General features: G+C 41.7%; 3 protein-coding genes across 4 annotated transcripts; 1 reads left to right on the plus strand and 2 right to left on the minus strand.

Annotated features, from left to right (window-relative positions):
- The first annotated feature begins 2134 nt into the window (after window positions 1-2134).
- On the plus strand, window positions 2135-6273 carry LOC103704126. Of its 2 annotated transcripts, XM_039130497.1 has the most exons (8): window positions 2135-2414; window positions 3086-3201; window positions 3274-3392; window positions 3482-3644; window positions 3736-3956; window positions 4040-4415; window positions 4501-5661; window positions 5803-6273. In XM_039130497.1, the coding sequence occupies exons 1-8, from the start codon at window positions 2253-2255 to the stop codon at window positions 6053-6055; spliced, it is 2571 nt and encodes an 856-aa protein (XP_038986425.1). In that variant the 5' UTR covers window positions 2135-2252; the 3' UTR covers window positions 6056-6273. The 2 variants fall into 2 exon arrangements, with proteins under 2 accessions (XP_038986425.1, XP_008785517.3); XM_008787295.4 differs by having other exon boundaries at window positions 2136-2414; window positions 4501-6273.
- A 287-nt stretch (window positions 6274-6560) lies between these two features.
- LOC103704119 (coleoptile phototropism protein 1-like) lies at window positions 6561-10963 on the minus strand. The gene is made up of 2 exons (XM_008787282.3): window positions 9948-10963; window positions 6561-7264 (listed from the first exon to the last, which is right to left on the minus strand). Exons 1-2 carry the CDS (start codon window positions 10701-10703, stop codon window positions 6734-6736), a joined length of 1287 nt encoding a protein of 428 aa, XP_008785504.1. The 5' UTR covers window positions 10704-10963; the 3' UTR covers window positions 6561-6733.
- Window positions 10964-19025: 8062 nt separating this feature from the next.
- Window positions 19026-25167, minus strand: LOC103704109 (ADP,ATP carrier protein 2, chloroplastic-like). The gene is made up of 5 exons (XM_008787265.4): window positions 24170-25167; window positions 22351-22626; window positions 22122-22265; window positions 21674-22021; window positions 19026-19819 (listed from the first exon to the last, which is right to left on the minus strand). Exons 1-5 carry the CDS (start codon window positions 24977-24979, stop codon window positions 19385-19387), a joined length of 2013 nt encoding a protein of 670 aa, XP_008785487.1. The 5' UTR covers window positions 24980-25167; the 3' UTR covers window positions 19026-19384.
- Window positions 25168-26487: the final 1320 nt, after the last annotated feature.

Below are 26487 nucleotides of genomic sequence, written 5' to 3' on the forward strand. Positions count from 1 at the left end.
AAGCCCAGTTTTACTCGGGCCAGGTCAGCAGGCCACTTGGTCAAGCCCAGCCCATCAATAGCCCTAGCTATGTATCTACCCTCAGCATCTTCACATAACATGTGCAAATATTGTGTACAGGTCTTATAGATTTTCAAACGAGTCAGCTCTTGAGGGAAGAGAAGGAAATAAATGGCAATCAAAACTGGACCCTTGTAGAGGATAGCATCCGGGCTGCTAATTCCTTTAGAATTGTTGCTCTGAGCGGAGGCCAGTGTTAGAGGATATCGGTTAGGTTGTAATTTAGAAGGAAATCCTTTGAGTTAAAATTATTTGAAGTGGTTCGTCCTTTTTGATACTATTTGTCTTCTAGGCCTAAGCCGGCAAGAATTATAGGGATTGAATTTGATGTATTATGTTAGGTCCATTAGGAATTGAGCCTTATAAAATAGATTAGGTTAGAACCAAGGGAGAAGATATTTTAGTCTACAGCAAACAAATGAAACACCAGACTACCATTATTCTCTATGCAACATTTCACCAATCTCCTCATCCCCGGAATACCCGACCTCCTCTTCATGATTAAAAGAAATAACTTCACAACAGAAACAAACAAGCCCTGCTCAATACGAGGATCCTTCCCCACCTTACTCTCTCCTTTTCCTCTTCATTCTTCGCCCTAGTACATAATATTTTGTCTCTCTTTTTTCTTTTATCATCTATAAGCAATTAGAGTTTTAAAAATTTCGTCCATTTTTTAATTTCTATCCGACGATTGAAAACCAACAATAGCCATGAGACGCCTTGGAGGCACCATATATCCTGTCTATTTTGATGATGAGCAACTTATACTTTATAAAATTATTAGTTTTTATTATTAATAAATACTTGTTAAATTATATTTTTTCATTCAATATTTTTTTATGGTCATGTCTTTATTACTAGTTTTCACCATTGAATTTTTCTTAAATTTAATTAATATCCAAAAAATATCATATTCGGATAAAAAATATAAATATAATTAATATTCGATTCGTATTCATATCTATTTATAACAAATATGGATATGCTTACTGATTAGTATCCGTATTCGTTTAGAAGAAATATAGATATTAATTTTTATATCCATTTAATATCTGTATCCGTATCTATATGTATTGAAAAATATAAATATACCAATATTTAGATCTGTATTTGATCCATTTTTAGGCCCTATTTGGGGAGCTTTTGGAGGGCCAAAAAATACTTTCTCGCCCTTTAAAAGCACTTTAGATAAACTTGGGGTGTTTGGTAAAAATTTTGAAAATGCTGTTTTAGCTTTTTCAGAAATCTAAAAACAACTTTTTGTGAGAGCTCCATTGTGGAGCTTTCCGAAAAAGCACTTTTAAATCCGATCGAAAAGCTATTTTTTTGACCAAAATACTCATGATAAAATATAACAATTACTCAAAATGTCCCTTTAATAATTGTTTAACTAATTTTATCACATAGCTAGAAATTTTTTTATATTATGAAAAATTAATTTACGTTAATAATTATAATATTTTATATATTTATTATTATATTATACTATAAATATAATATTATATTATATTATATCATAATACATTGATATGTTTTGCTAAATTTAATATTATATTAAATTATCATGCTATAGTATACAATATTATATTACTATATTATAATAATATTATATTATATTACAGTAATATTATACTATATCATATATTTATGTATCAATATATATTATATTTTATTATGTTATGTTGTATAATATTATGTAATATTTTTTATTGTCATTTTATCGTATCAAAAGTATTTTGTTAGTTTGTTTACCAAGTACATGTTAAAGTCGCACAACACTTTAAAAATATAGTTAGCAAAAAGTAAATAGCTTATTATAAAAACTTTAGTTCAGAAAGCTATATTTTGAAAAGTTTTACTATCAATAGCTTTCCCAAACGGGACGTTAGTCCTACTTCTCGCTCAAAATTTCAAACAGCGATGCTCTGGCATCAATGCTTCTGATGATTTCCCGAATCTTGGCGCCTATAGTGTACTTCTTGTGGTCCGGTTTTGGTATGCCGCTTGGCATCGCAATTTGAAAATCCAACGGCTCTCTTCCTCGAAGTCGACCGTTACCCCACCCAAAAGGAGCAAGACGCTCCTCCTCCCCCGGTCTCCTTTCCACCTGGTTTTCCTGCCACACTCAACTTTCTTGATTGCCCTGTATCTCTTTTCTCTTCGGTCGGTTGGTGGAGATCGGATAAGAGATGGCCGCCAAGCTAGCCTTCACGGAAGAAGAGATGGCTGTGGACGAATGCCTCGGGTACCCAAAAGCCTACGCCAAGCTCTGTAGAAGTCCCAGTGTGCTCAAACTCTACATCCAAGGACCCCCTTTTGCCTTCCTTCCCTCCGTCTTGCAGCCTCAGGAGGTGAGACCCCATCTTCGTCTTTCCCTTTCTCTGTCTTGTTTATCGTCTGGGCGTCGGTTTTTTTTAAGAAAAAAAGAATTACTATTATTTAATGGAAAATCTTGGTTTCTTCAGTTGTTTCTAGGGTTCCATGATACTTCTTCTCCTCCTCCCCCTTCTTGTTTTTTTTTTGGGCGCACTTCACCCTTCCTGCATTCTTGTATTTATTATTATTTGAATTTTTGATATTTTTTGGTCGAATAGATTCATATTGGAGGTAATCAGGAGAGATTATGGAGGATTGTGTTTACTATGGAACAAAGTTCAGTTTTTTCTGATTTTGCAGCAGATTCAGCTGGATCAGATCCTTCAGATCATGGGTTTATAAAATATTTAAACTGGGGATTTTGGGTGGTTAGCACCGATCAATGAGATCTGCAAGTTTTCCCTAGCTTCTGTTCATCGATCTTGCTTTAGTGCAAATGAGACGGTTGATTCTTTGAGAGAGAGAGAGAGAGAGGCATGGAAGCACGATTGCTTGTCCGGTTCCGTTTCTTGGGTCCCTAGTTCAAGATCTGCCCTCCAAATTCAGTTTTGCTCGAACTGCTAATATTTTTGTCCTTATAACATGGAGCTAATCTATATGATTATATGTTCCTTCGAGTATGCTGTTTTAAAATATCTTCATGCAGGCTTTGAGAGCAAAAGACTTGAATCGGATGTTCCCGGTCATCGATCCAGAAGCAAAACCTTCTGTTAATCCCAGAGGTTATGTCAATCTCCTGTGGAAGCAACTGGACCATCTTGGGTGAGTTCTTTAAAGGTAGAAGAATGCGTATACAAAAGCTACAGACTTGTAACTTTCTCTGGGTGCTTCCAGGAATGCTGGATTTGATCCTGCACTGTTTCGAGTGGACCCTTACGGCAATGTTCTCTATCTGAATGCTGATCCAGCTTCTCCCCTTGCTTGGGATATTGATCATTGGTTTCCTTGTTCAAGTAAATCTCTTCTCACTCATTGTCCCCTCTCTAGTATTCCTTGTGCAATTTGAATTTGTGTCTTGAGTTAAAATCTTTTCAAATTCTAGGAGGGGGGAAAACTATCCCTGGCAACCTAAGGCTACTGCAATGGCAAGTGTGTAGAAAGAAGCACAATAAACTGGAGTTTCTCATTCCATGGTGGGATCTTCAATTGGGTGTCTCTGTTAACCAGTTTCTATCCATATTCGCTTCCAGGAATTCAGATTTCAGGTTGGTAGGATTCAGTTAATATACTTATTTACTTCATTAGGCTGATGAAAACTTTTTTTAAAAAAAAATCTGGAAACGAATTTATTTACAGGAACAGAGCATTTTCCTTCTTGTTCTTGGATGGGGGGAGCGAGGAGTTGAACTCATTGCAGGCTGTTGAATCTCATAGCTTTCCACAGCATTTCATTGAGATGAAACGGCAAGTAGGGTTTGCTCCAGCTGCCATTGTTTCATCACAAAAAAGTTCTGATGCATCGGTGCTGAAAACCCTTGATATAAATAGATCTCTGTGGTCCCATTCCCCATTAATTGGTTAGTACAATCGAGTTCTTTCTGCTTCTCTTCCTATTGTTCTTCTATAACATTCTAACGGAGCCCGTTTTGGATCTTAACAGCTGCAAGGAAATTATCTGCTGAAGAAGATGATGCTCTCAACATGGCAGCTCAGAAATTTAGACCAAACATCTCTAAAGAGAACAATAAACCTGATGCTAGTGATAATGATGATAATCCTTATCTAACCATAGCAATGGCCAGAGATTCACTGAGACAGAAAGAAGAGACTAAAAAGAAGCTAGTGGAGATCGATCAGTTGGATGATGAACTGATTGGTTTGAAGCAAAAAAATGAAACAGAGAGGCTCGCCCTGCAGGAATTGGAGACAGTGCTAATCAAACGGAGGCGGAGAGTTGAGAAATGTCGGCGTTTGGCAGAGGCTCAGTCCTCTTACAAGGTCTTATTGGAAAAAATGATCCGAGATGCCATGCATCAGTAAGTCCTTCTTAAACCCAAACCCATGATTTTTGTGAGTTTTCGTGAGAGTTGAGAAATAGCTGTGTTGCTTGTCACCATGTAGGAGTGTTGTTTACAAGGAGCAGCTTAGGCTGAACCAGGCTGCTACCAGTGCTCTTATGGCAAGACTGGAGACACAGAGAGCAATCTGTGATGCTTCTGAGAATGAACTTCGCCGGAAATTCAAACAAAGAGATGAGATTGAAAAGCAGATTAGGCCTTCTTGGGAGCAAGCACGGAAGAGATCACGCCTTGATGATACACTATTCGAGCAAAGGCATGATAAAGCCATTCAGTTGCTGGCGGCAGGGAGGATCGACAACCATCGAAAGAAGGAGCTCAGAGTGTTTCTAGAGGAGGAGCAGAAGGCTTCTGAAGCCGCCCTATCTCTCGGTGAAGGGGAAGAGTCAGGGGAAACTACAACGACCGACAGTACAGAGAAGGATGAAACATATAGGATTTTGGTAAGTAATGATCATCCAAAGGAATTTGCTTTAAGAGAGGGCAATTGCAGCAAGAACATCGAATCAGAAGGGAAGAAGAAATCTTCTTGTCTTATCCAGGCTGAAGGAGAAGGTAAAAAACCTATAGCTATGATTGAAGAGAAGCTCAAGCACTTAGAAATCGGAGAGCGACATTGCAGCAATACGGAACCAAAGAAGCGAAATCTCTTACCTAAAAGCAGCCTGCATGAAGAAGGCCAACAAGAGTATAGAAAGCTGGGAGTTTCCAAGAATGAAGTGGCACAAAATGGTAAGTTCAAGCAATTAGCAATCAGAGAGGATAATTTGAGCAGTAAGTCTGATGTTCCTAAACCTACGAGTCTGATTCCTCAAAGTCTTTGTGAAGAAGATGATGATGAGGACTACCGGAACCAAGTTGGGAAAGGGAACGTAGAGAAGTGGCTTCAGATGCTGTTGGGAAACATGCAGGAAGGCCCTTCCCTAGACTCCTCACCTGCGGGGGAACCTGACAGACCAGAGAGCAGCACAAATGAATTAGTCAACGAACTGAACTCTGTAAATCCACAGAAGGAGATCAAATTTTTAAGGCTTAAACCATTAGATGAAAATGGTGATTCTGATCTGAATTCTGACAAACAGCAAACTAAAGACAGAAATTGCAGGGAAAGCAGGACTAGTGAGGCTATTATGATGAATGACAGCAATGTGTATGATAGGAGTAATGATGTTATAGGAGTTGGGAGCAGTTGTGCTGGTAGTAGGAAGAGCTTTGGAGCAAAGGAGAGAGAGGAGAAGAAAGGAGCACTTCCAAGGTCTGAGAGTGGCAGGGGCTTTAGGTCTTTCCCATCATCACCTTCAATGTATGATGTTATGGGAGTTGGGAGCAGTTGTGCTGGTAGCAGGAAGAGCTTTGGAGCAAAGGAGAGAGAGGAGAAGAAAGGAGCACTTCCAAGGTCTGAGAGTGGTAGGGGCTTTAGGTCTTTCCCATCATCACCTTCAATGATCTTGGGAATGAGAAGGGGTGCGGAATGCATAGGAAAGAAGCCAAAAGTGATCGATGACGATGATGATCACAATGAGGATTCTGTGGCTACAAGCAACAGCAAGTTCATCAAGATGTGCACCAAAGCAATTAAGAAAGCAGCGAACAAGTGATGGTTGTGATATATATTTGAAGATTTTAATTTATCATTTTTTTTTCCAGTACTTGTGAGGTGTAATTGTTTCTATCACCAATTAATCTCTTTGTATTGTTTGTGTGCTTGTTATTTGTTATATTTTACAATTATATTTCTGTCAATCTCTTTGTACCTGAGGGTGGATTGGTTTGGGATATGTGTAAAATAAATGAATCTCACTTGGCTTGCTTTGTATAGGAGTTTGTATGGAATGAATTTGGAGGACCAGGCATGTTTTTCGGGCTCTCATTGAGCTTTTTGCAAGCAAAAGCATGCATTCTTCACCTCTGTTATTCTAGGGGGCACCATACAGGATTAAACATCGCACCATATTAATTCTTTTGGAGAAATACGCCATACAATTTGCTTGCGCGGCCAAAACTATTCGGGATCTCATCCAAAAGAAGAAAAAAAACTTGCTATTTAAGTTCCTTGGCTTTGTACGAGTATCCGAAATTTTTCTAGCATGCAACCAACATGAGATTAAATACACACCCGCACTGATTAATCAAGGGTAGCATTATATTTCCACTTACTCTGGGTTGCAGTCATATCATCAGAACACAATGCAGGATATTAGATTATGGAGTTTACAACGAAGGAGGCTATTTAATTCAAAACATTAATCACAAAAGCGTTCGGTTGCATTTCTTCTTCAGGACATGGAGTTGCGCCACTTGGGAGGCGTCCCCTTTCCTTGAGGCAGCCTTCCCTTCTTGGCGTCCATCGGCGTCCGGCGCCCCGCCCCGACATCATGGTCCTCAGCTTTGTCCACCACGTCGGCACTTCTGAACAGGAAGGAACCCCACCTGAAGAACCCCTTCTTCCTCTTCTCCAAAAAAAGCCTGTCTACTTGCGCTTGCAAGGCATGGCACTGGACCTGGAGCCTGGCCACATCCTCCCGCAGTTTACGCATCTCATGCTGCTGGGCCAAGACCTCCCTTCTCGAGGGGACCCGCCCTGGGAGTTCGAGGGCAGGGTTCGGGCTCCGTAGCCCCGCGAACGACGCACTCCACTCGGCGAGCCCGTTGAGCTTGCAGTGCTCGGAGAAGAGCACTTGGATCACGGATCGGACGGGGAGGCGCTCGTTCTGGGCGGCATGGAGGGAGGCCTCCGAAGACAGCTTCCGAGCATCGATGAGCCTGCACAGAGCCTTCCTCTCTTGCTTTATTGTGTTTGGATGGGCCTGGGAACGGAAGGGACAGCATGCATGGTTAGCAGTAACAAGAAGGCCTCTTGGAGCCATCAGCCATGGGGTTGATCCGAGCCACATACGTACGATCGATTCTTTTCGTCTAACACACAACCACAATACTACCATATTGGATTATCTGAGATGGACTTCCGTTTTGCTCCTACTCCGTAAGAACAAGGATGAAGTCCTTATAGACTTACTGGTCTTCTACATTATTTATTCCACGGCCAGTCGAATCTTGGAATCGTCCAAATCCTACTATATGCAAACATGCTGGGCCCTAAATATTTAGCTAGGAAAAGTTGGTGAGTCACAACTGTTGGAGACACGGGCATCGGAATGGTGACTGGCTCATGAAAAATACTGTGCATGGCGTTAACAGGCGAATATTATATTCATGACAACTGGTTCGATAATTCATGAATGAGATAGTTGTTGGAAATGGTGGCGAGTAGCTTGCGAACTGAGGGAGACCAAACGCTTGGAGTTTTTATCTTTTCTTAGCTATCCATGTAATTCCATGTTTCCAAATATGTTATGCGAAGTATGGTTGTGGGGAGTCGAGAAAGTTGATGACAGGAAGGCTGGAAATTTAGGCCTCCTAGATACGTCTCACTTGATGAAAGTTCATATCAAATCAAACTTGGGCCGTGAGGAAGAATTCAGTCAGACCACATGTCAGGTCTTTTACAGCATGCCAACTGATTCGAAGCCACATATCTAGATCAAAGTAGATCTAAATTAACGTGACAAGACCCAACAAAGGCCCCATGGATCAGGCATTTTTGTCATCATGCGTGGACTGCATGCTATAGAGACAACACTAATATTTGTGAAATTGCAAAGCAAGCTTCCGGGACCCTGTCAATTTCTACGTTTGTACAGTGTCACAGGATCAAATCAAGCACCAAGTCCCGAGTCCAGTTCAGTCTTCGCATTGACAGCCTGAAAATTCGTGCACTTGCTTTTTATTTTTTTCGACCGTAATAGTCGACAAATAAATAGGACACAAGTTGCCCCGGTCCACGCAAAGTGGGAAAGGTGAACAAGAAGCCGGGGTCAGAGATATTACGAGCTGAGTCTCGAGTAAAGCAAACTACGGAATAGCTGAGCCCAACAAGTATTTGTCCATGTAGGAGCCATCTAGAACCGGGTGCAATGTGTTTACGGAGTCGGGAATAACCTACTCCAACAATTGGCGTACTACGTATACGGATATCTATTTTGCATGGACTAATAAGCTGGAAACAAATGGGGTCGTGCTTAATCACTGGCCTTCTGCAATCCATGAGGCGATTTGGTGCAAACCCAAACCAGATTCGATCCAAAATCAGATGAGAGGAGGTTAGTGATCAGCGAAAAAGAAAAATAGGAGGAAAGAGGTCTTGATCTCATAACCCTAGTACTGCACATCAAAATACAATTGCAGTGGATTGTGATAGTGAATGTGATCTCTAAGTGCGATGGACATAGCTGCTCGGGTGCAGCAGTCCTACTATTTCTCATATACATGTACAGCGCATCCCTAGGATGCCATGCCTAGGCGACATTTCAAGGTGCCATGAGATTGAAAAGGTGCACTGCAGTGCGATAGATTACGTGACAAAACTAGATCTCACTAGGTAGCCAAACGCTAGAATTGGTGTAGGAGTACGGTTCCTGAGCAAAAGGGAAAAGATATAGTAATGCTGAAATAGATGTTCAGGAAAAAGTCATGAGGGAGGAGTGTATCGCGAGAGCTCCAGACTTCGAATGGGCCATGGGGTCGACATTTCTTTTTGATCTCCTCTCATCTTTTCATTTCGGTACGTTAGCCTAGCCGACAAATGACGATAATCTCGGTTAGGAAGCTACCGCGCCGCTGCTGTAATTTTAAGCGATAAAACAGATCTGACCTTGCAATAATACAATTTTCATGTTAATGCGAGTAATTTTGGGTCTTTTCAATGATTATCGAGAGCAAGATACCTGATAAACTTGTGGAACAATTTATTGGCTCTAAGAGTTTACTATTTGTTGCTGCCGAGAGCCAATTTGATCGAGACATCGAGCTGGCCGGGTCACGAAAAGGTTTGGTACCTCGACCATCGTCCAATTCTTTCAAAGGTATACGGCGATCTTTGCTGATTTTTATGATAGAAACAGCCGATTACCGAGCCCTCTAGTAACTCAGCCAGCCTAGCACCTTAATCAAATTGATTATTGAAGCTTGTGTTCAAATAATATTGAAGGCAGGTTGGTTTCATCGTAGAATGAGCTCAAACGAGCCTATCCAGCCAAGCTAGAGATGGTAATATACAGTATAATATATATATATTTTTGTACAACAATAGTTTATATTAGCCTAGCATGAACACCATCCTCAGCCTCAAGCCCCAAGGAAGGCCTGATTTGTTTGCGGACCTACGGATAAGGGTGAATTGGCCGTGGGTATACGAGGATACCAATATTGCCACCTTTTGTCCCGTGGGGGTGGGGTTTCCAGGCATGGCTTTGGGAACTGGGGAGATTAGTGGGCAGGAGCTGCCCACCGGCTAATTAAAATGCCCATCTTAGTTAAGTTAATTGGAGCACTCACTTGTTCATCAGACTCTGTCCTTCCCCTAGGCTTGCTTAATGACACAAAGCAGCGAGTGCAGTGAAGAAGGAATAATCTACTCTAATTTTAACTTACCTTGATATACGTGTCGACGGCCCGGTATAAGCCGTCGTCGGTGGCCCGCGCGTGTGCCGGCACCGCCCGGGCAAGCTCCTCGAACTCCGCCACCGCCAGCCCGGCGTCGAGCGCCGCCTCCGCCAGGTACGCGTCAGCCAGCTTGGCCACCTTGGCCATTGCCGCGGCCCCGCTCCTAGCCACCGCCGCCGGGCATTCCTCCGCCCCGACGAATTGCCGCACCAGCCTCAGCATCAGCCCCACGTCCAGCAGCGTCCTGCACGTGTGGCTGAACGCCGGTATCATCACCTCCCGCAGCGACGCCTGGTCCAGCTGCCGCCCAGCACGCGCCTCCAGCTCTCCGATACAGCCAGCCGCCGCCCCAACCATGCTCGCCGTCCTCAGGAGCCTCAGCAAGAAGTCGCAGGGGACGGCATCCTTCTCTGGGGGGAGGACGCCCACCAGGGTCTCGACGAGGAAGCGCTTCTTGAGCCAGGCGGCGGTCGGGCTCTCGGGAGCCGGGGAGGGCTCGGCGGCGCGGCCTGTGGCCATCTCGGGGAGCCACCGGGAGGCGTAATGGGAGACGATGGAGCCTAGGAGGTCGGGGCGGAGGCCCTTGGCCTTGATGCCGGCGAGGGTCCGGGCCAGGCGGTCCGCATCGAGGGCGCCGGCGTCGTCGATCCAGAGCTCGGCCGGGAGAAGGTCGGAGGCCGGCAATGGGAGTTTGTCCTTGCGGTAGGAGGAAGAGTTGGGGCTGTGGGATGGAGGCGACCTCATGGTTGCCCTGTTTGGGTCGAGGAGTGTGGATATTCTTGGGTTTGGACTCTGGAGCCCAAGGATGGGATCATGGGATGGAAAGGAGGAGGAGGAGAGGGGACTTGTAACTGCTGCTGTGGTATCAGCAGCATTCACGAGCGGGCATGTAAAGACTGAGGAGGAGGAGGAGGAGGAAGGATGGGAGTCCACATGTGCGAATGACCTTGGATGCTTCGCCTGTCATTTTGTGCAAACGGCAAGCATATCCTTTCAAAACTTTTTGTAAAGCAAAAAAAAAAAAAAAGAATCGGCAAAAGAGCAGCTTTAAAGCCGCTAATTTCCTTGAGATAATACCGCGGGGTGTATCTTTTGCGCGAAAGGATGGTTCACCTTCCTTCGTGCGTATCGCTTTGAGAGCCGTGCGGGGAAAGGACGTGACGTGTATCCTCGTCTCTTTCTTTCACGCGGAGGACGCAACCCGCCGGTCCCTTGAGCTTGGAGCAAGGAGATCCGGTCTCCCAATCACGGCAAGCCGTGCAATTATATAAATGTCATGATTGCCCGGACTGGAGGCGATACATGAGATAGCAAACCTTACGGCAATGTGTGGGAGGGCGAGCTTCATCGGGCTACGGGGGGCAACTGCACCACCTCCAACCCTAGCTAGGTACCATGAAAATATGTATTCGTACCGTGAACTCACACGTTGGTATTGTTTGGAGCGAACTAGGGCTTGTCTTAATGGTCACGTTCCCCTGCTTTGCCTAGCAACTCCATTTTTTGGATGGTACATTTTCGAAAGCCATAACACCTAGGCAATTATAATACAGATATGCATTTTAGTATTTATGTAGCTAAATTCCGACCTTCTAGTTGTGGTCATCTCACCCTCCTCTTTTAAGGTAGATAATCTTATTTTTATTGAATGAGTTACTCATAAGCCAGCTCACATTGGGCTTGAAATTCAGTTCAAGCTTGGCTAAAATAATAAATGGGGCAAGGTTGAGTTTGACTCGGCTCTATTTGAGCTCGAATAGCTTAAAATTAATTATAGTAATACATGATAAATATTATTTAAATAATATAAACACATTGATTAAGTAAATTATATTAATAATGATATGTATAATTATCATTGATTTGATAGCCATTAAATCTTTGCTCTAATTATTAAATAAATCAATGCTCGAATTTGCTGCTACTGTATACGAAGAAAGTTCACTACAAAAAAAAGGAGCTTTGGCGACGCTTTTTGAGGCTTTTACCGACGCTTATAAGCGTCGTTAATTTTCTTCCCGACGCTTTTCAAAGCGTCACCAAAGCGTCGGCTATGTCGGAGTGGAAAAAAAATTGCTGACGCATTTGAAAAGCGTCGCTAAAGTTATTTTTAGCGACGCTTTTAAGCGTCGCTAAAATTCCTCAACCAGTTCAATTAGCGACGCTTTAAAGCGTCGTCATAAATTTTTTTTACAGAAAAAAAAATAACGATGCTTTTGGTTCCATTCGAATCTGGGGTGTTCCCAGTTGGGCTTCAAGATTTCCACCATATTGACGATGCTTTTGATCATGTCTTGGCAGTGACAGTTCACAATCCCTCAAGGGCTTGGCTTTAATTCCGATCGAGCGATCCGGCGAGCGATCGTGGTGGGAGGAACGTCGGCGGGGCCATGGAGTCGGGATCGATGAAGCCCTCGTCGCTGGATCTGTTGTCGGCGATCCTCACCGGGAAGTTTGGCGTTGAAGGGATGTCGCAGGAGACGGGGGTAGCGTTGATCGCCGAGAACCGGCAGCTGCTGATGATACTGACAACCTCGATCGCGGTGCTCGTGGGGTGCGCCATCGTGTTCGTGTGGCGGCGGTCGACCGGGAAGAAGGCGAGCCGGCCGGTGGAGCCGCCGAGGCCGCTGGTGGTGAAGACGGACTTGGAGCCGGAGGTGGATGACGGGAAGAAAAAGGTCACCATATTCTTCGGCACGCAGACTGGCACCGCAGAAGGGTTCGCCAGGGTTCACAATCCCTGGTGCGATTGGTACCTTGGCGGGGGAGAAGGAGGAGGGATCGGGGGCTTGGGTGGCCTGAGAAGGCATGAAGCCGACGCCGGAGAAGAGGGAGGAGCTCCATCGAACTCCATCGACGCCGGAGAAGAGGGATCGGGGGCCTGGGTGGCCGCTCTCTCTCTCTCTCTCTCTCTCGCTTCTTGGAAGGATGGGTTTGAGGGATCGGGAGAGGGGAGGGGATTTGTAGAGAGGAGGGGGGAGTGGGCGAGCGGCGGAGAGAGAAGGGGAGGGGGGCGGCTGGATGGGTTAGGGATCGGGAGGAGGGGAGGGGGGATAATGGCCTCCGACGACGCTTTCTAAAGCGTCGTTGGGAGGAAAAAAATAAAAAAAAAGGATGTTTGCTTCCGCCGACGCTTAAAAGCGTCGGCCCAAGCCACGGATTGCGACGACGCTTATAAGCGTCGGCGGAAGCCAGACTTCCTGGGAGAAAAAATAAAAAACAAGGATTTTTGCTTCCGCCGACGCTTAAAAGCGTCGGCCCAAGCCACGGGGTGCGACGACGCTTATAAGCGTCGGCGGAAGCCAGACTTCCAAAAACCTTACCGACGCTTCTACTTAGCGTCGGCAGAAAAAAGTCGGGAAAGATAGTTATTTTTGTAGTGGTTATTCCTTTGCTGATAGTTGTGAGGCATCTATAATCAACCATCGGATAGCTGTTTAATTAAGATCCAACCATCAAATTCATTCGCCCATAAGAGAATTCATAAAAAGTCCTTTTTCACCTCTCTTTGTAGCTAGTTGTTCTGCTACTTTATAAAAGCCAAATGATACAAGGAAGGAATACTGAAACATTTCGAAAATTGTCTAAATTGGCTTATCATGACTATCGGTCCACCCATTTTGTTTAGACTTTATGCTAAAGGGCTTACCACATCAATGAAGTGGGCACCTTATTCGTTTCCAACTCAGGGATAAATTCACAGCTTTATTTCTTACAAAGTTCAAGTATTCATTAAGATCTAGAGAGTGTAATGAAGCCCGATCCTGCTCCTCCATGTTCTCCTAGCAATATATATTCTGCTAGAGAATCTAGGCAATTAGAGGTCAGGCCTTCCTTAAATACTACAACACTACCCACACAGCATTCTTGTAGCACAACCCAGTTATTTAAATGATGTACTACTCGAGAGAACAGGGTAGATTGGATAGAAAAAAATCCGAGCGTTTCAGCGTTTCTTAACATAACAAAATGAACAAAAGATGAACCAAGAGCGGATGGAGATGGACAGAAGCACAACTGGAGTGAAGGCAGTGGATGGAAGAAGGTAAAACGATCCCAATTAATGTATTATTCTGTGCATCCTCTAGTGTCCAAGATCACTCTGTCAGTTTGTAAGACCACACTCCTCCCGTGATACCAACAAAACAAAGGTTCGCCATGTCCACGGTGGGTCCTTAATTTTCTCCTACTAAGTAAAATATAACCAACCTTCTACTGGTTTCGGATTGTGATGCAACAAATGCGGGCCTCCCCATAATTTCCCCTTGAGAATATTTTCCTTTGATTCAATAAAGGAGACATGAATTCTTCCAAGCAAAAAAGAAAGAAAGAAGGCAACATGATTTCGTACCCTTCTAGTTACTAAAGTTCAATTAAAAAAGCCTTTATACTTTGTACTGCCGGTTGGAGGAAACCCTTACATCAGTTGGCATTTGGCTGGTGCGATTCAGACAACAGAGAGAGGAATGGCTTGAATCACCTTTTGCTCTATGTCCTGGACCTGGAAGTAAGGTACAAATTACGTCAGGAATTACTAAGATAAGCCACATCTTTCTCTTGAATTATATAAAGGCTGTATTGATTAAGGTCGAGATAGGTCTGCATGGTTGTCCGGAGAATTGGGTCGATGTTTGCAACCCAAAAATATACCACCTCTGGGTACCGATTTCTGAAAGAACAGAGGATTGGATCGGTTCTAGTTCGACCTATTACGGTTTAGTTGTAATCTATGATCGCTCGAGGAAAGAAGGCCTCGTTAATGGTTGTAACCTAGCTATTGATTGTATCGTTATTTTGATTGACCAACTTAGCCTGCATAAGCTCACCTAGGCCTTGCGCGTCCAAAGGTGAGGATACCAAAACAGATCTAGTGGCAAGAGGAAAGAAATACCAACTTGGGGACTTGGATGGATTAATGTTGGATGTTTTCAAAAGAAAAGAAATAATGTTCTGTTTTAAAACACAACCAGCCAACCTCTGCGGTTGGTTGCTTGTCTGTTGGGATATGTTCGGCGGAGAGATGCACATTTTTGCAGAAAATGCATATAACCGCAACTCTCCAGAAAAGAAAGCATCAATCCTAAAATACACGGACCACTCTATAAATAGCTAATTAAACCAATTAAACCCCATAAATCAGAATAACATAACAACACGACATAACACACATTAGATCAACCTGCTTCTGTAGACACTGGTGAATGACAGTGCTGCACACCTTGAAGCCATTCCTATATGAAGATTTCTATTTTTTCTTTCCCCTTTGCTCTAAGAACTAAGCCGTTCTATTTAACATATGTGCCACATAATTCGAACTAGCATAAGCAATTGGAGAGATGGGGCATGTTGATGATTTCGAAATCTGTTGGCAGGGTCATTGTAAAATTTCTGCTCACAAGTTTGGAGCAACAATGAGGGACTTAACTACAATTACCAGGTTCTATAGAGATATCGTATGCAGTCCTTTCTTTATTAAATTTAAACTAATTCCTTTAAGCTTATTAGGGGTTGCCTTACAATAATTCTAGCTTCAAGTTTGAACCAGTCTCTGCGATCCAAATACCGGCACTAGTTTATACACGACGAGCGACATCCACATCGGTCTCTGCATGCAAGTAGAGAGTGCCGAGAGCAGTTCAAATATAAAGCGTTGAGATCTATATTAGTGCAAGACCTCTACGAGCTCCTGCACACCAAGTGCCGAGGCTAGTTCATACACGTTGTATGCAACATTTGTACTCAGTCCCTTCATGCCGAGTGTCAGGCTAGTTCAAACGTAGTATATGCAAGATATTAATCCATGAAGGCGAGGTCCCGAGACCAGCTAGCTTTCTTTCTTTCGTCGTCTTCTTCATTTTTTTTTCCTTTTTTTTTTCTGAAATGATGAGACCAGCTCAAACGTACTTAATATCTGTGCTCATTTTTGCAAGCAAGCTGCGGGCTGGGACCAGTTCAAATATCACTTGGGAGTTGGGACTTGGGAGAGATATTTGCCAGTTCCTCTGCGCCAAGTGTTTGTACTAGTTCACATGCAATGCCCCAAATATATAATAGTTCCTTTGCTGACTGTCAGGATTAGTGTATAAAATCCATAAATGCATAATACATATACACACACACATATGTACGTACATATGTTTTTTTGTATATGTCCAATGCATGCATGTGGACATGTATGTGCATGTGTATACACGCACAAGAACAGTGATCCCCACATGCCAGGTGCCATACATAGTTGGTATGTAACAAAAGGTCTTCTCGTGATTCTCATGTTATACATAGGTTTAACCGTATAATTGCCTAAGGCAGTCTTGAAGCTTCGGCAACCTATCTGCAGACAATAGTTCAATTATAATTCCATTTATCCGTTCCACCTCACGTAGTCCCTTTGTCAGCTCCCTCCTTCCTCCATGGCCGAGCTCCAAAACCGTGATTGCCTCCCAAACCGTACCTCATCCACTACCTTCAAATCGGCATGGCTTCGAAAGAGAGATTTAAAGAGCCTAGGCCGGAGATGTTTGCAAGAAAGTATCATTTTTTTTCCTATGAAGCATCCCCAATTTCCGCTGCAATACCCTCCAATCTCCGCCCTCTTCTTCTCCTTTTCTGCATTCATGTATTATAAATTTTTCTAGCAGCGCCAAATTTATGGAGCCCTATCTTACTTTTCTTTAATATTTTCTTCAATCCACAACTCCAGGTACAAATGGACAGAGCTCAAATCAGTTTTATGCAGAGAGAAGGTTGTCCCCATAGAACAGGTTGGCGCAGCTTATATGACCAGAGAATGGCGTGACATGATGCACAACATGTCACCATCTTAATAAACTTAGATTTTGTGTCTGTCTCGCAGTCATTGTCAGCAAATATTTCATAGAAGCTCCAAATCTTCTCCTCTGCACACGTTTCAGAACTTTCAGCCAATATTCAAGAGGCTCATGTTTCTTGCACACCAGGTACAAGAAAAATTCATCCTTCTCTACATAAGCTCGCCCACAATTCAAAGCCATTATGTACTTATGATAAATATGCGCGAGTCTGACCAGCGACCGCTAGAAAAAGTCTGCTCATTTGGCAAGTCTGATACAAAGTCTAGGTGAACGTGCCAAAATCTGCTGTATACTTTATTTTTTGTAGAAGCGATGCTAAAGAGGCTTTCCATGTGTGCTCGGACATAACATATCACGCAAACAAACATAATACTGTATACATACATAATACTCTTTTAATTTCACCAATTTGATAGTTTTATATTTACTATGAGCATAATATACTTCACCAGAGCATCCAAAGCTGGACCACCTTCTATCATATTATCATGTGCCGGTCCAAAGATCATCAGTCATTGCCTGCCCACCCCTATTATTTTGGTTGTATCCCTTAAATTTCCAACAGTAAGCTCCAAAGAAGCATCTGTCCTTTGCATGCTATTTGGGTCAGTACTAGCTAACATGAAATTATGGATGTTAATTATTAAAATATTAAAAAAAAAGAAGCAATCACACGCAATCCAGGACCACAAGGCCATCAGTGCTGTCTAGATGATTTAATTTCAAGGTCTGCAAAGGGCACCCAGAAAACCCCAACTCCATTCAGTATAAGAAGCAACGCAAGAATTGTCTCTATGCATCAATCAATAGGGAGAGGGAAAAGTTGGGCAAAGATGAACAAATTGTTGGCACACTGAGGAAATTTAGTGTAACAACAAACTGGCAGTTTTAGAGAATAAAAGAGTATATGATGTGCCTCCCTGCTACAAAATGAGAACATACTTTTGCACCCTTATGAAAGGAGGTTTACAATCAGAAAAAAAAAACTGCCAGTTGTAGAGAGTCAATAACCCGTATGTATTGCTCTGTTGCAGCATTGGAACAGGCTCTAGTACTCCCATCGAGAAAGAAATATCATCGTCTAAATCTTCTTTAGTTCCAAAGGAATGTGAATCAATCACTCAGCCCTTTTCACAAAGACATATTCAGACCCATGTTGCAGCGATGTCATAACTGTTTAATCTTGTAAAATGTAACAATCCTCATTTCTTTTCTTTTGGTTTCTACTTCCAGAATGTATTGTTTTGGTAAGATTGACAATAGCAAATAACCTGAGAACAAATTTAACCCAAAAACTCTACTACTCTAAGTCGCAAAATCTGATGGAAAGATAAAGAGGAAACATCTGGTTGATAGGCCATACTAAAAGGAAGCCAATTTATGGATCTATATAGACAAAACATCCACAATGAGAACAAAATGAATGGCAGAGAGCCTGCGGAATGCAATTTTTATTGTCAACTGTCGGGAAAATTATACACAATGAAGGGACAACTGTGAATAGACATGCTTTAAATATATAGAGTAACCATGAAGGCATAGACTCAGCTAGCAAGCCTTATTTCATCTACGTGGGTACTGCCTCATAGACTTATTTGTGATCCATCAACTCCTATGCAAGTTTTACAAGTGACACTCAACATTACAGACTTCTTTTCGAAGTCCTAATTACTATAACTCTCAACAAAATATGAGCCTCCACCATACCAAGAAGACCAACCAACATGCAGGAATTATATCTATGACGTATACTAAAGTTCTGTTATGATGAATACAGTCAAGGGGCCAAGGATTACAAAACAAAAAAAAATCAGACAATTCCTTTAGTTGTTGAGCATGACGGAAACAACCTCCAACGGAATCCCCTCGATCACAATAAACCTTTAGCAATAATGTGATCTTACACATCTTTTCCTTTATTGCAATAATAGAATCAGTTTTTCTTTTTTTGCTACCGCAAGACATGTTAATAGAATGATATCTATTTAGTATATACTCTTTTCTTGAGAAAGCGATACAAGGCTAAGCCACCTCATGAGGATTCACTTCAACTTCTCTGGGAGACAGGTTTCTTTAGTATGATGTAGCTGTAACTGTTATTTCCGGATGATCATCTAACTCCAAGGATCACTCTCTCACCCTGTTTAGTTCTTTGCCCTCTTAATTTTAAAAAGATGCAGTCACCATTAGAAACAATAAAGTTTGTACATGTAGATGCATCTTTTTCTCATCTTTGTTTCACCCAATTGTCAGAAAAATTAAGGTTGCCTCTTCATTTATACATTAGAAAACCAAAACTGAGCTCTAGGGTTCCAAGGCAGTAGTTCCATACTATGGCACAGCAATCAAAAGAGCATTGCATCATTATGGGGGAAAAAAAAGCTACATATTCTTCTGATACTCTAACCTCAGCAACAAGGATGCAGTAGCAATACAGCAATAGCAAACAGTTTATTTTCTACCAAAAAAGATGAAAGAACCAACTGCATACCTGTTTCTGTCAAGTTATTTCTATAGGAAGAGTGGTGCATTGATGCTTTACCAAGTGCTTCTTATCATCAGTAACATCTTTCTGTTTAGGACGCCTGATTAACTTTACTGACTATGGGGGGTAGGGGTTTCTGATGAACTCTCGGATTCAGGTGCTAGCTTTTCTTTCAAAGCTGGCCCATTTGTTGAGTTTTCACTTGCAACGGATTCATGAAGGGAACCACTTTCTTTTGCTTCTACCACTTTCTTTTCAACCAAGCCATCGGTGTCCTCTTGGGATGGTTTGACCATTGGTTCTTTTACCTTCTCTTTCAGCAATTTCTCTTTCTCAAGTTCTTGCTTTGCCAAAGGAGAAAATTGGGCATCCAAAGACCTTGCAGCACCTAACCATGCTAGAACAATCACCAGCAGTATTCCTCCAAGGTAGGGCGTTGAGTTCGCGAGGGACCCAAATGTCAAAATCATGAACTGTTGAATCAAGGCGCCTCCTGATTTTCCCAAGGGGTTGCAGACAACATCAATCGCTGCTTTCCCTTTAACCTATATTCAGGGAAAATGAACAATATAAACAGCGGAAACGGTAAGTTATATACAATGTGTTATCTTCTAGAATTATGAACAAGTGTTAAGTATTATTGTCATTATGATAAATAAGGGGGAGCAGGATAACTAATTCCATTAGGCCCATAAGCAGTGGAAGGGAAATGTTAAGACCCCTGCATACAAGTTGATACCAAAATACTAGATGTAACTTTCTCAAAGGGCTATTCTATGACCATAAAAAGGATCTACAAACACCTACTAAAATAATCACTCATAATAGCTGGGATGTTATAAGAATACGGTTTTCTTTTTGCCGCTCATTTTTGGTCAGTTGAATACACCAAGTGAAAGAAGTGTTTACCATATTATGCATTAGTACTTGGCAGTAAGTCACCCACCTTAGCTGTTAGTCTTTTGCACAAAACAAAGACTTAATGTAATTATTAGTCATCTACTAGGTCTTTATATTTGTGTTGCATTGTATGTATATCTATATGTCTGTAGATAGAAAATATGAGGAGTTGAGCGGTCGATCATAATATAGTGTCAGATATCAATAAATCAGAAAAACTTTTCAGTTTAATAACTTCTTCCACAAAGTAGCCATTTTACAATTTTGTGCTGAATTTTATCCGACTTTTATTTCATATTTGATTTTCATTTCAATCAACATAATAAATAATATCTTTTCTCTTCTCCAAAATCCTCTCAAAGTTTTAGAAAACATAATATTTGTTTGTTAGTTTGGAGATGATGTGCAGGTAACATTCTTAGGATATAATAGTAGATGGCTATAGGCAACACAATTAAACCTCTTCAATTTTCAAAAAAAAAATCACAGGAAAATAATTTTGTTATGAAATATAGTTCCAGATTTCTGTGAAAATAAGAAATATTAGTGGTCTCATTTTAAACACTGAGATTTCCTTAAAACAATAAGAAAAAGAAAAACTTAAAGCGAGAATGACAAAATTTAACCATAGGACCATTTTTCCGAGCAAAAGGCAAAACACATCTTCTCCAAGCACAAAGAAGCAGAATTAAATTGTCAGACTACAACCAAATTATCATGTCATAACTTAGCTGCAACCGTGGCAAATAACTGAATCTAAACCTCTCTTTTCTATTTCCTCACAAGTTAGGGCAAAATGAGGTTAGAAAGATTTTAACCAGGTCACATCATGCTTGCAACTATGCCTATATCTGCATTATAAATGCTTGGGAAACCACACAAGAATAACAGAAAACAGTTCCACAACAGGATATGCAATCACGGAGCACATGCATCATATGTGCTCATCTAATGAAGTGAATAGATGATAAAGATAAAATGAACAACTTAGATCGGCTTTACTCCTCCGCCACAAAGATGGCCAGTTTCAGTTTCTTTACATACACATTTTGATACAATTGGGAGAATCATAAATACACTCCCCTTTCTTCATAGACACACTCCATATCACAATACCTTCATAACCTTTTTTTCCAGATAATAATTTGGGCATACCTATACAAATGAAGCGCGTCTGTTGCAAAAGAGGATTGCATTCACAATGCAAAATAAGCAGACACTTAAAAATGCAGACAGTAGGAATGTAGCTTTAATTTTTTTAAAGTGGGATCATGGGGCCCACAAACAGTTCATTACAAAATGCAATATGGTTCAATTTGCATTTTTAAAATAAAATAACAAATCTTGAATCATTCAACATCAAAAATGTATAAACACAAAATGGGGACTCATGTTGATGCCCATAAATAGGTGGCAGAGAATGCTGACCTTCATGAATGCATAAACATGCATGTAGATACTCATATACATGAATAAACAAAGGGACAGGGAAAACAAACCTTCATGTCTTCGTCCAAAGGAATATAAGCCATTTCTTTGCAAGGATCAAATAAGCTATACTTCGCACTCTTACTGAAAATGTTCTGTAATGCACCCACATAAACAGCTGCAAGCAGAGGAGTCATTCCAAATTGTCCCAGCAAGGGGGCCAATGGTTCTCCAAATAAAAGCAGTGAGAAGAACCCAACTCCTGTGAGAAGCAATACTGTGGGTGTAATCATGGCTGCTACTCCCCACCCAAATTTTCTCAGTATGACTCGGCCCAGCAGCATCATTGTGAAAGTTGCAATACCGGTAGCAGTTGAGAAATCACCCATGAAAGATGAGTATTCATTGGGGCTTGGAAACTACAAATGATGTAGAGGACAATATAGGAATAAAGTTAAAGGATTACAGATTCATATTCATTGGACGTAGATAAAGAGAAAATAATAAAATGAAATTTACCTGTGCCTTGAGCTTTGATTTCCATGTGACTTCAACAAGGTTAATGCTTATACCATAAGCAACCACCAAGGTGGCAAGATCCCTCACATATCTAGAAGACCACAAAATTTTCAAGCTCTCTTTCATGCCTAGTTTGGCCTTTTCCTGCTTAAGTATTAATGTTGAATAGTTAGTCTCGGAAAGGGAGGTCTAGACAGGAAACAGCACTGGAGTGAGGGTTGAGGCCAACCTTCTTTTTGCGTTGCGGTCTTTGCAATCTTGGAAGAGAGGCGTCATTGATAACAAAGGTATTTACTCCCCAATATATTGTGCAAATTGCAAGACCCAGAAGCACCACAATGCTCATCATTCCTTTCAGAGATATTGCCCAACCATCAACCCCTGGGCCCAAATTCTTACGCAGGTTAGAAAAATACTTTACAGTTCGCCCTGAGAAGATGAGAGCAACATTAGCTCCAAGGCCAAATAGTGGGTAGAATTCTTTTGCTTCCTCGACTGTAGTAATCTGCAAGAGGCAAGAAGTAACTTTCAAATATAAATAATCACTATTTCTTTTAAAGGAAGAAAGTATAGTTCCAGCATATGCCAACAAGAGGCCTGAAATTAAAAGTAAAGATCCGCCACCACCGGGAGTCAACAACACACATCATGAATCTTATGCTCGATTTATAGGTCCAGCCAGAATAAATAGAAGGAATAACATTTATCGGTAAAATCAGTAATAAAACTTCTCATCCAGGAACTCGGTCCTGTTATCTGGACTCAAATAGTGTGGTTAGTAATGTTAATAATGGCCAACGGCATGTCTTTATTATAGGAGCAAGTTCATTAGCATTGTCATTATCACAGTAATTGCGGTGTGGTGCAGAGTTTCCATCAGCAACCAGAGTGCTCATTTTGAATAACATACAACCTTGATACAGGAATGATGATTCCAGCATTCTGACCCCTGATGTGAAATAGCTTTATCTCAAGAACCTGGATGACCTCAAAATTGAAGATTTGAATAATTGATTTTTGGCACTATGGCTTGCCTAGAAGCTGCAATTGTGATGTTGATTCCAATAAATCTGATCTTGGATCCTAGTTCTGTCACAACTTAGAACCACTTGTTCTATACCTAACAACTTAGGTAAAGATGCAAAATCCTAGAATTATATTGGAAAATGCATATGAGTAACGCTTTAACACAAGGATATGTGAAACTAGCTAACCATCCCCCCTCCCCTGATTTTCAAGGCAAATCCCTACATCAGCTGCATCTGTTGCACAGGAATCACTCGTGAGTTTAATAAGTATATATACAAGCAAGAACTCCTCTCTAGACAATGTCTATGTGATGTTTTCAGTTCCCGGAAGGGCAGGAAAATTTTTCAACAACACCAACAACAACAAAAGGAGAAAAGAAACTCATATCCGTACTGAAGTATCATGAATTTAAGTTTGTCTTAGACAGGACACATAAGGTTAGAATTGAATCTTCCCGAGGGCTCATATTACTAACACATGAGGAACAGAGCAAAAGGAGTTCTGATTGGATCACTAACAATCCAGTTTTCTTCATTGACGGGAATGTAATTATGGCCATATGGTGCGGTACTAAATAATGCTAACATGAAATGAAGGAAAAATATATCATGTTTACTGCTTGAGTTTGCACATTAAAGAACAAACACGGGAAAACTAGATGTTAAGCAGAATTTTGCTTTTCTATCTCAAGAAAAAAACAGTTGCAAGATCGGTGGCAGGCTATTAAAAAATTTGCAATATTGCTTAAGATGTAATCATAATTCTAGATTAATTAACTGTATGAACTCAAAACTTGTTCAGTATGCCACAAAAAACCATCAGGATATCAAAATAATACAAACAAAATCATGATAGAACATCATCAGATGAACGTCTTCAGAAAACTTGAATCTTGGCTTATTAAGCAAAAGAATCATCAACCAGATTAAAATCCAAAAATTAATAAGCTAATAAAAACCCTAACAAGAATCATCCTGATTAACACGTGCAACAACTTTATCAAGAATGGCAAAGATCACCTGATTGGCGAAACCCCAGAAGAGAACCGAGATCACCACACTCCCCCAGAGCTCGGCCATGACATAGAACAAACAGAAGCTCCAAATCCTCAAGATCGCTACCGGGCCAAGGAAGCTTGGCCCGAGGGCAGCCAAGAGCTTATCGGCGAGCCCCGTGGGGTGGATGACATCGCGAAGGGGATACAGCACGAAGGCAAAAGCCCCAAAGAAGGCGATGAAAGGGAATATCACCGTGTAGAAAAGAGCCTCCTTCGAGAGAACATTCGAGAGCTTGGTGTACAGCAGCATGAACCCCACCGCCATGGGCAAGTTCACCCACGTCTTCAAGAACGGAATGATCTCGGCGCTGCTCCCTTTGGCCGTCACCACCAACACATCCTTCGTATCCCTCAAGATCGTATAATTGAAAAGAATACAGAAGAACATGAGCCCCAGAGGGATAATCTTCTTCAAGGTTTGAACCTCGACGCCCAACAGCTTGGGCTTCGGTTTCTCCTCGACGTAACCGCCTCCATCAGCCGGAATTGCAGCAGCTCCAGCTCCGCAGACCGGAAAGCTCTTGTCTTTTCCCCGAGAACCGCAAGAGAGATTGCAAAGGAGCAACCTTTGGGCGTCTAGGGGGGTTCTCGGCTTGGAGAACGACGGATTCCTTTCTCTCAAGCGGAGTGCATCGGATCTCGGAGGTGGGGTGTGGGCTCGGACGGCCGCCGAGGGGAAGCGGGTCCTGAGGGTGGGGAAGGGGCGGAAGCCTCGGGCTTGGGGGTTGGAAGGGAGGGAGAGAAGGCCGGCGGCCGGGATAACAGCTTCCATGTCTCCGGTATAGGCGGATAGCCTGCTTCCGAGGTATTCCAAGAAAGAGGAATAGAGAGTCCCGGAGGGCTATCTAATCCGGGTGATGCATCCCAGCTAAAGAAGGGAGATTCCTCATAAAAAGGGATGAATTCAGGGGGATATAAAATGTTGCTTCAAGATTGTTGCCCTTTTATTGCGATTTTTCGCGGTGGCCCAGAAGGGGTCCATTCGTTTGTCTCAAATGCCCTCCTCGGGCCGCGTGGAGGAGGGAGAGGATTTGCGGGTGGTGCGAAGAGGCTCGTCGTGGACTTGCGGGGGCATTGATGTCACAAGTGGGTTTCCATTGATGATGGGTTCGTCGGTTCTCATCCCCTTCCCTTGAGGCAAACAAATATCAAATTTCAGCTCCCTTTTCTTCCCTTCCTTTTCAGGAAAGAATTTTTTTTGGCATGTTTAAGTAATAAACACTAACATTACTTTTTAAGCCATTGATAAAATGAACAGGAAGTGAAGTATTTTGCATAATCAAAACATTCAATGGCATCCTCATCCTAAAAGTTGAAGGAAATGGAAAGAGATTTTTCTCTTTTTCTTTTTAATCCATAATAACCACCCAACTAATCCCTCTGGGGCAAATCTTTTAAATATACTATCATAAATCTTCTTAAATAAAAGTATGGAAAGAATTTAGATAGGAAGCATGCTAGCCACTGACCTAGCAGCAATATTGCACCTCTTGTCAGCTTACATAGCTTTAATGTTTCTAGGTATGATTGATCCCCGATACAACAAGGGCATATAAAAAGTTTTGACTGGATTAACTCTTTCAATTATCCGAAAATAATACTTTAAAAATATATGAATTAAAAAAATATACCAACAAAGTTAATGGAGATGTGGTGAAAAAAAAAAGAAATGCGGAGAAAATAGCTATTGCAAGAAGAGAAGGCTCCAATTCAAGATTGTAGAACTTGGTACACCATTTTCTACTATGAAATCATGGGATTGCGATGTTCTTATTAAGAGGGCAAGCCTTGATTTCCTTCAAAAAAAAGAAAAATAGAAACTATTTGTTTGAGATTTATTTACGGAGCTTCAATATGCTCGAAGGGGACTCAAGCACTCATAATTAATTGGATCAAAAGAAGTCGAGGCAAAACAATAAGGACATCACTCATCGTCAACATAAATCCTCCCTATCTCAGATCTAAACTTGTTTTGCAGCAGCCATGCCCGCTGCGAAGCGAATCAACCCACTGATCTGTTAGCTGGTAGATTCTATCGGAATTCGGAAACCATCAGGCAATGATTTCACTTTATCGAAAAATAATTATATATATATATATATAACTTTTTGGGGTACGATTTTTTTTAAAAAAAAACACCTGCATTCCACGTGTTGGATACCAAAAACAATTAAATGGAAAGCAAATTAAACAAGGTTCCAGAGATGTTTAATATCATCGGTCCATTTTTTCTGTCACGGAAGCGCGTTGCTTTTGGTGCGAGGCAAAGTCACGGAATCA

Source organism: Phoenix dactylifera, chromosome 9 (genome assembly GCF_009389715.1).
Source record: "Phoenix dactylifera cultivar Barhee BC4 chromosome 9, palm_55x_up_171113_PBpolish2nd_filt_p, whole genome shotgun sequence".
Taxonomy (NCBI): Eukaryota; Viridiplantae; Streptophyta; class Magnoliopsida; order Arecales; family Arecaceae; genus Phoenix; species Phoenix dactylifera.

Excerpts from the sequence above, each read along its gene's own strand:
- LOC103704126 (XM_008787295.4), top strand. The coding sequence starts at position 2,253 with ATGGCCGCCAAGCTAGCCTTCACGGAAGAAGAGATGGCTGTGGACGAA. Across the intron at positions 3,393-3,481 it reads TCATTGGTTTCCTTGTTCAA|GAGGGGGGAAAACTATCCCT; the intron begins GTAAATCTCTTC and ends TTCAAATTCTAG. Across the intron at positions 4,416-4,500 it reads ATCCGAGATGCCATGCATCA|GAGTGTTGTTTACAAGGAGC; the intron begins GTAAGTCCTTCT and ends GTCACCATGTAG.
- LOC103704119 (XM_008787282.3), bottom strand. The coding sequence starts at position 10,703 with ATGAGGTCGCCTCCATCCCACAGCCCCAACTCTTCCTCCTACCGCAAG. Across the intron at positions 7,265-9,947 it reads CCGTCGACACGTATATCAAG|GCCCATCCAAACACAATAAA; the intron begins GTAAGTTAAAAT and ends TTCCGTTCCCAG.
- LOC103704109 (XM_008787265.4), bottom strand. The coding sequence starts at position 24,979 with ATGGAAGCTGTTATCCCGGCCGCCGGCCTTCTCTCCCTCCCTTCCAAC. Across the intron at positions 22,022-22,121 it reads AATCAAAGCTCAAGGCACAG|TTTCCAAGCCCCAATGAATA; the intron begins GTAAATTTCATT and ends CATCATTTGTAG. Across the intron at positions 19,820-21,673 it reads CTTTGGACGAAGACATGAAG|GTTAAAGGGAAAGCAGCGAT; the intron begins GTTTGTTTTCCC and ends CCCTGAATATAG.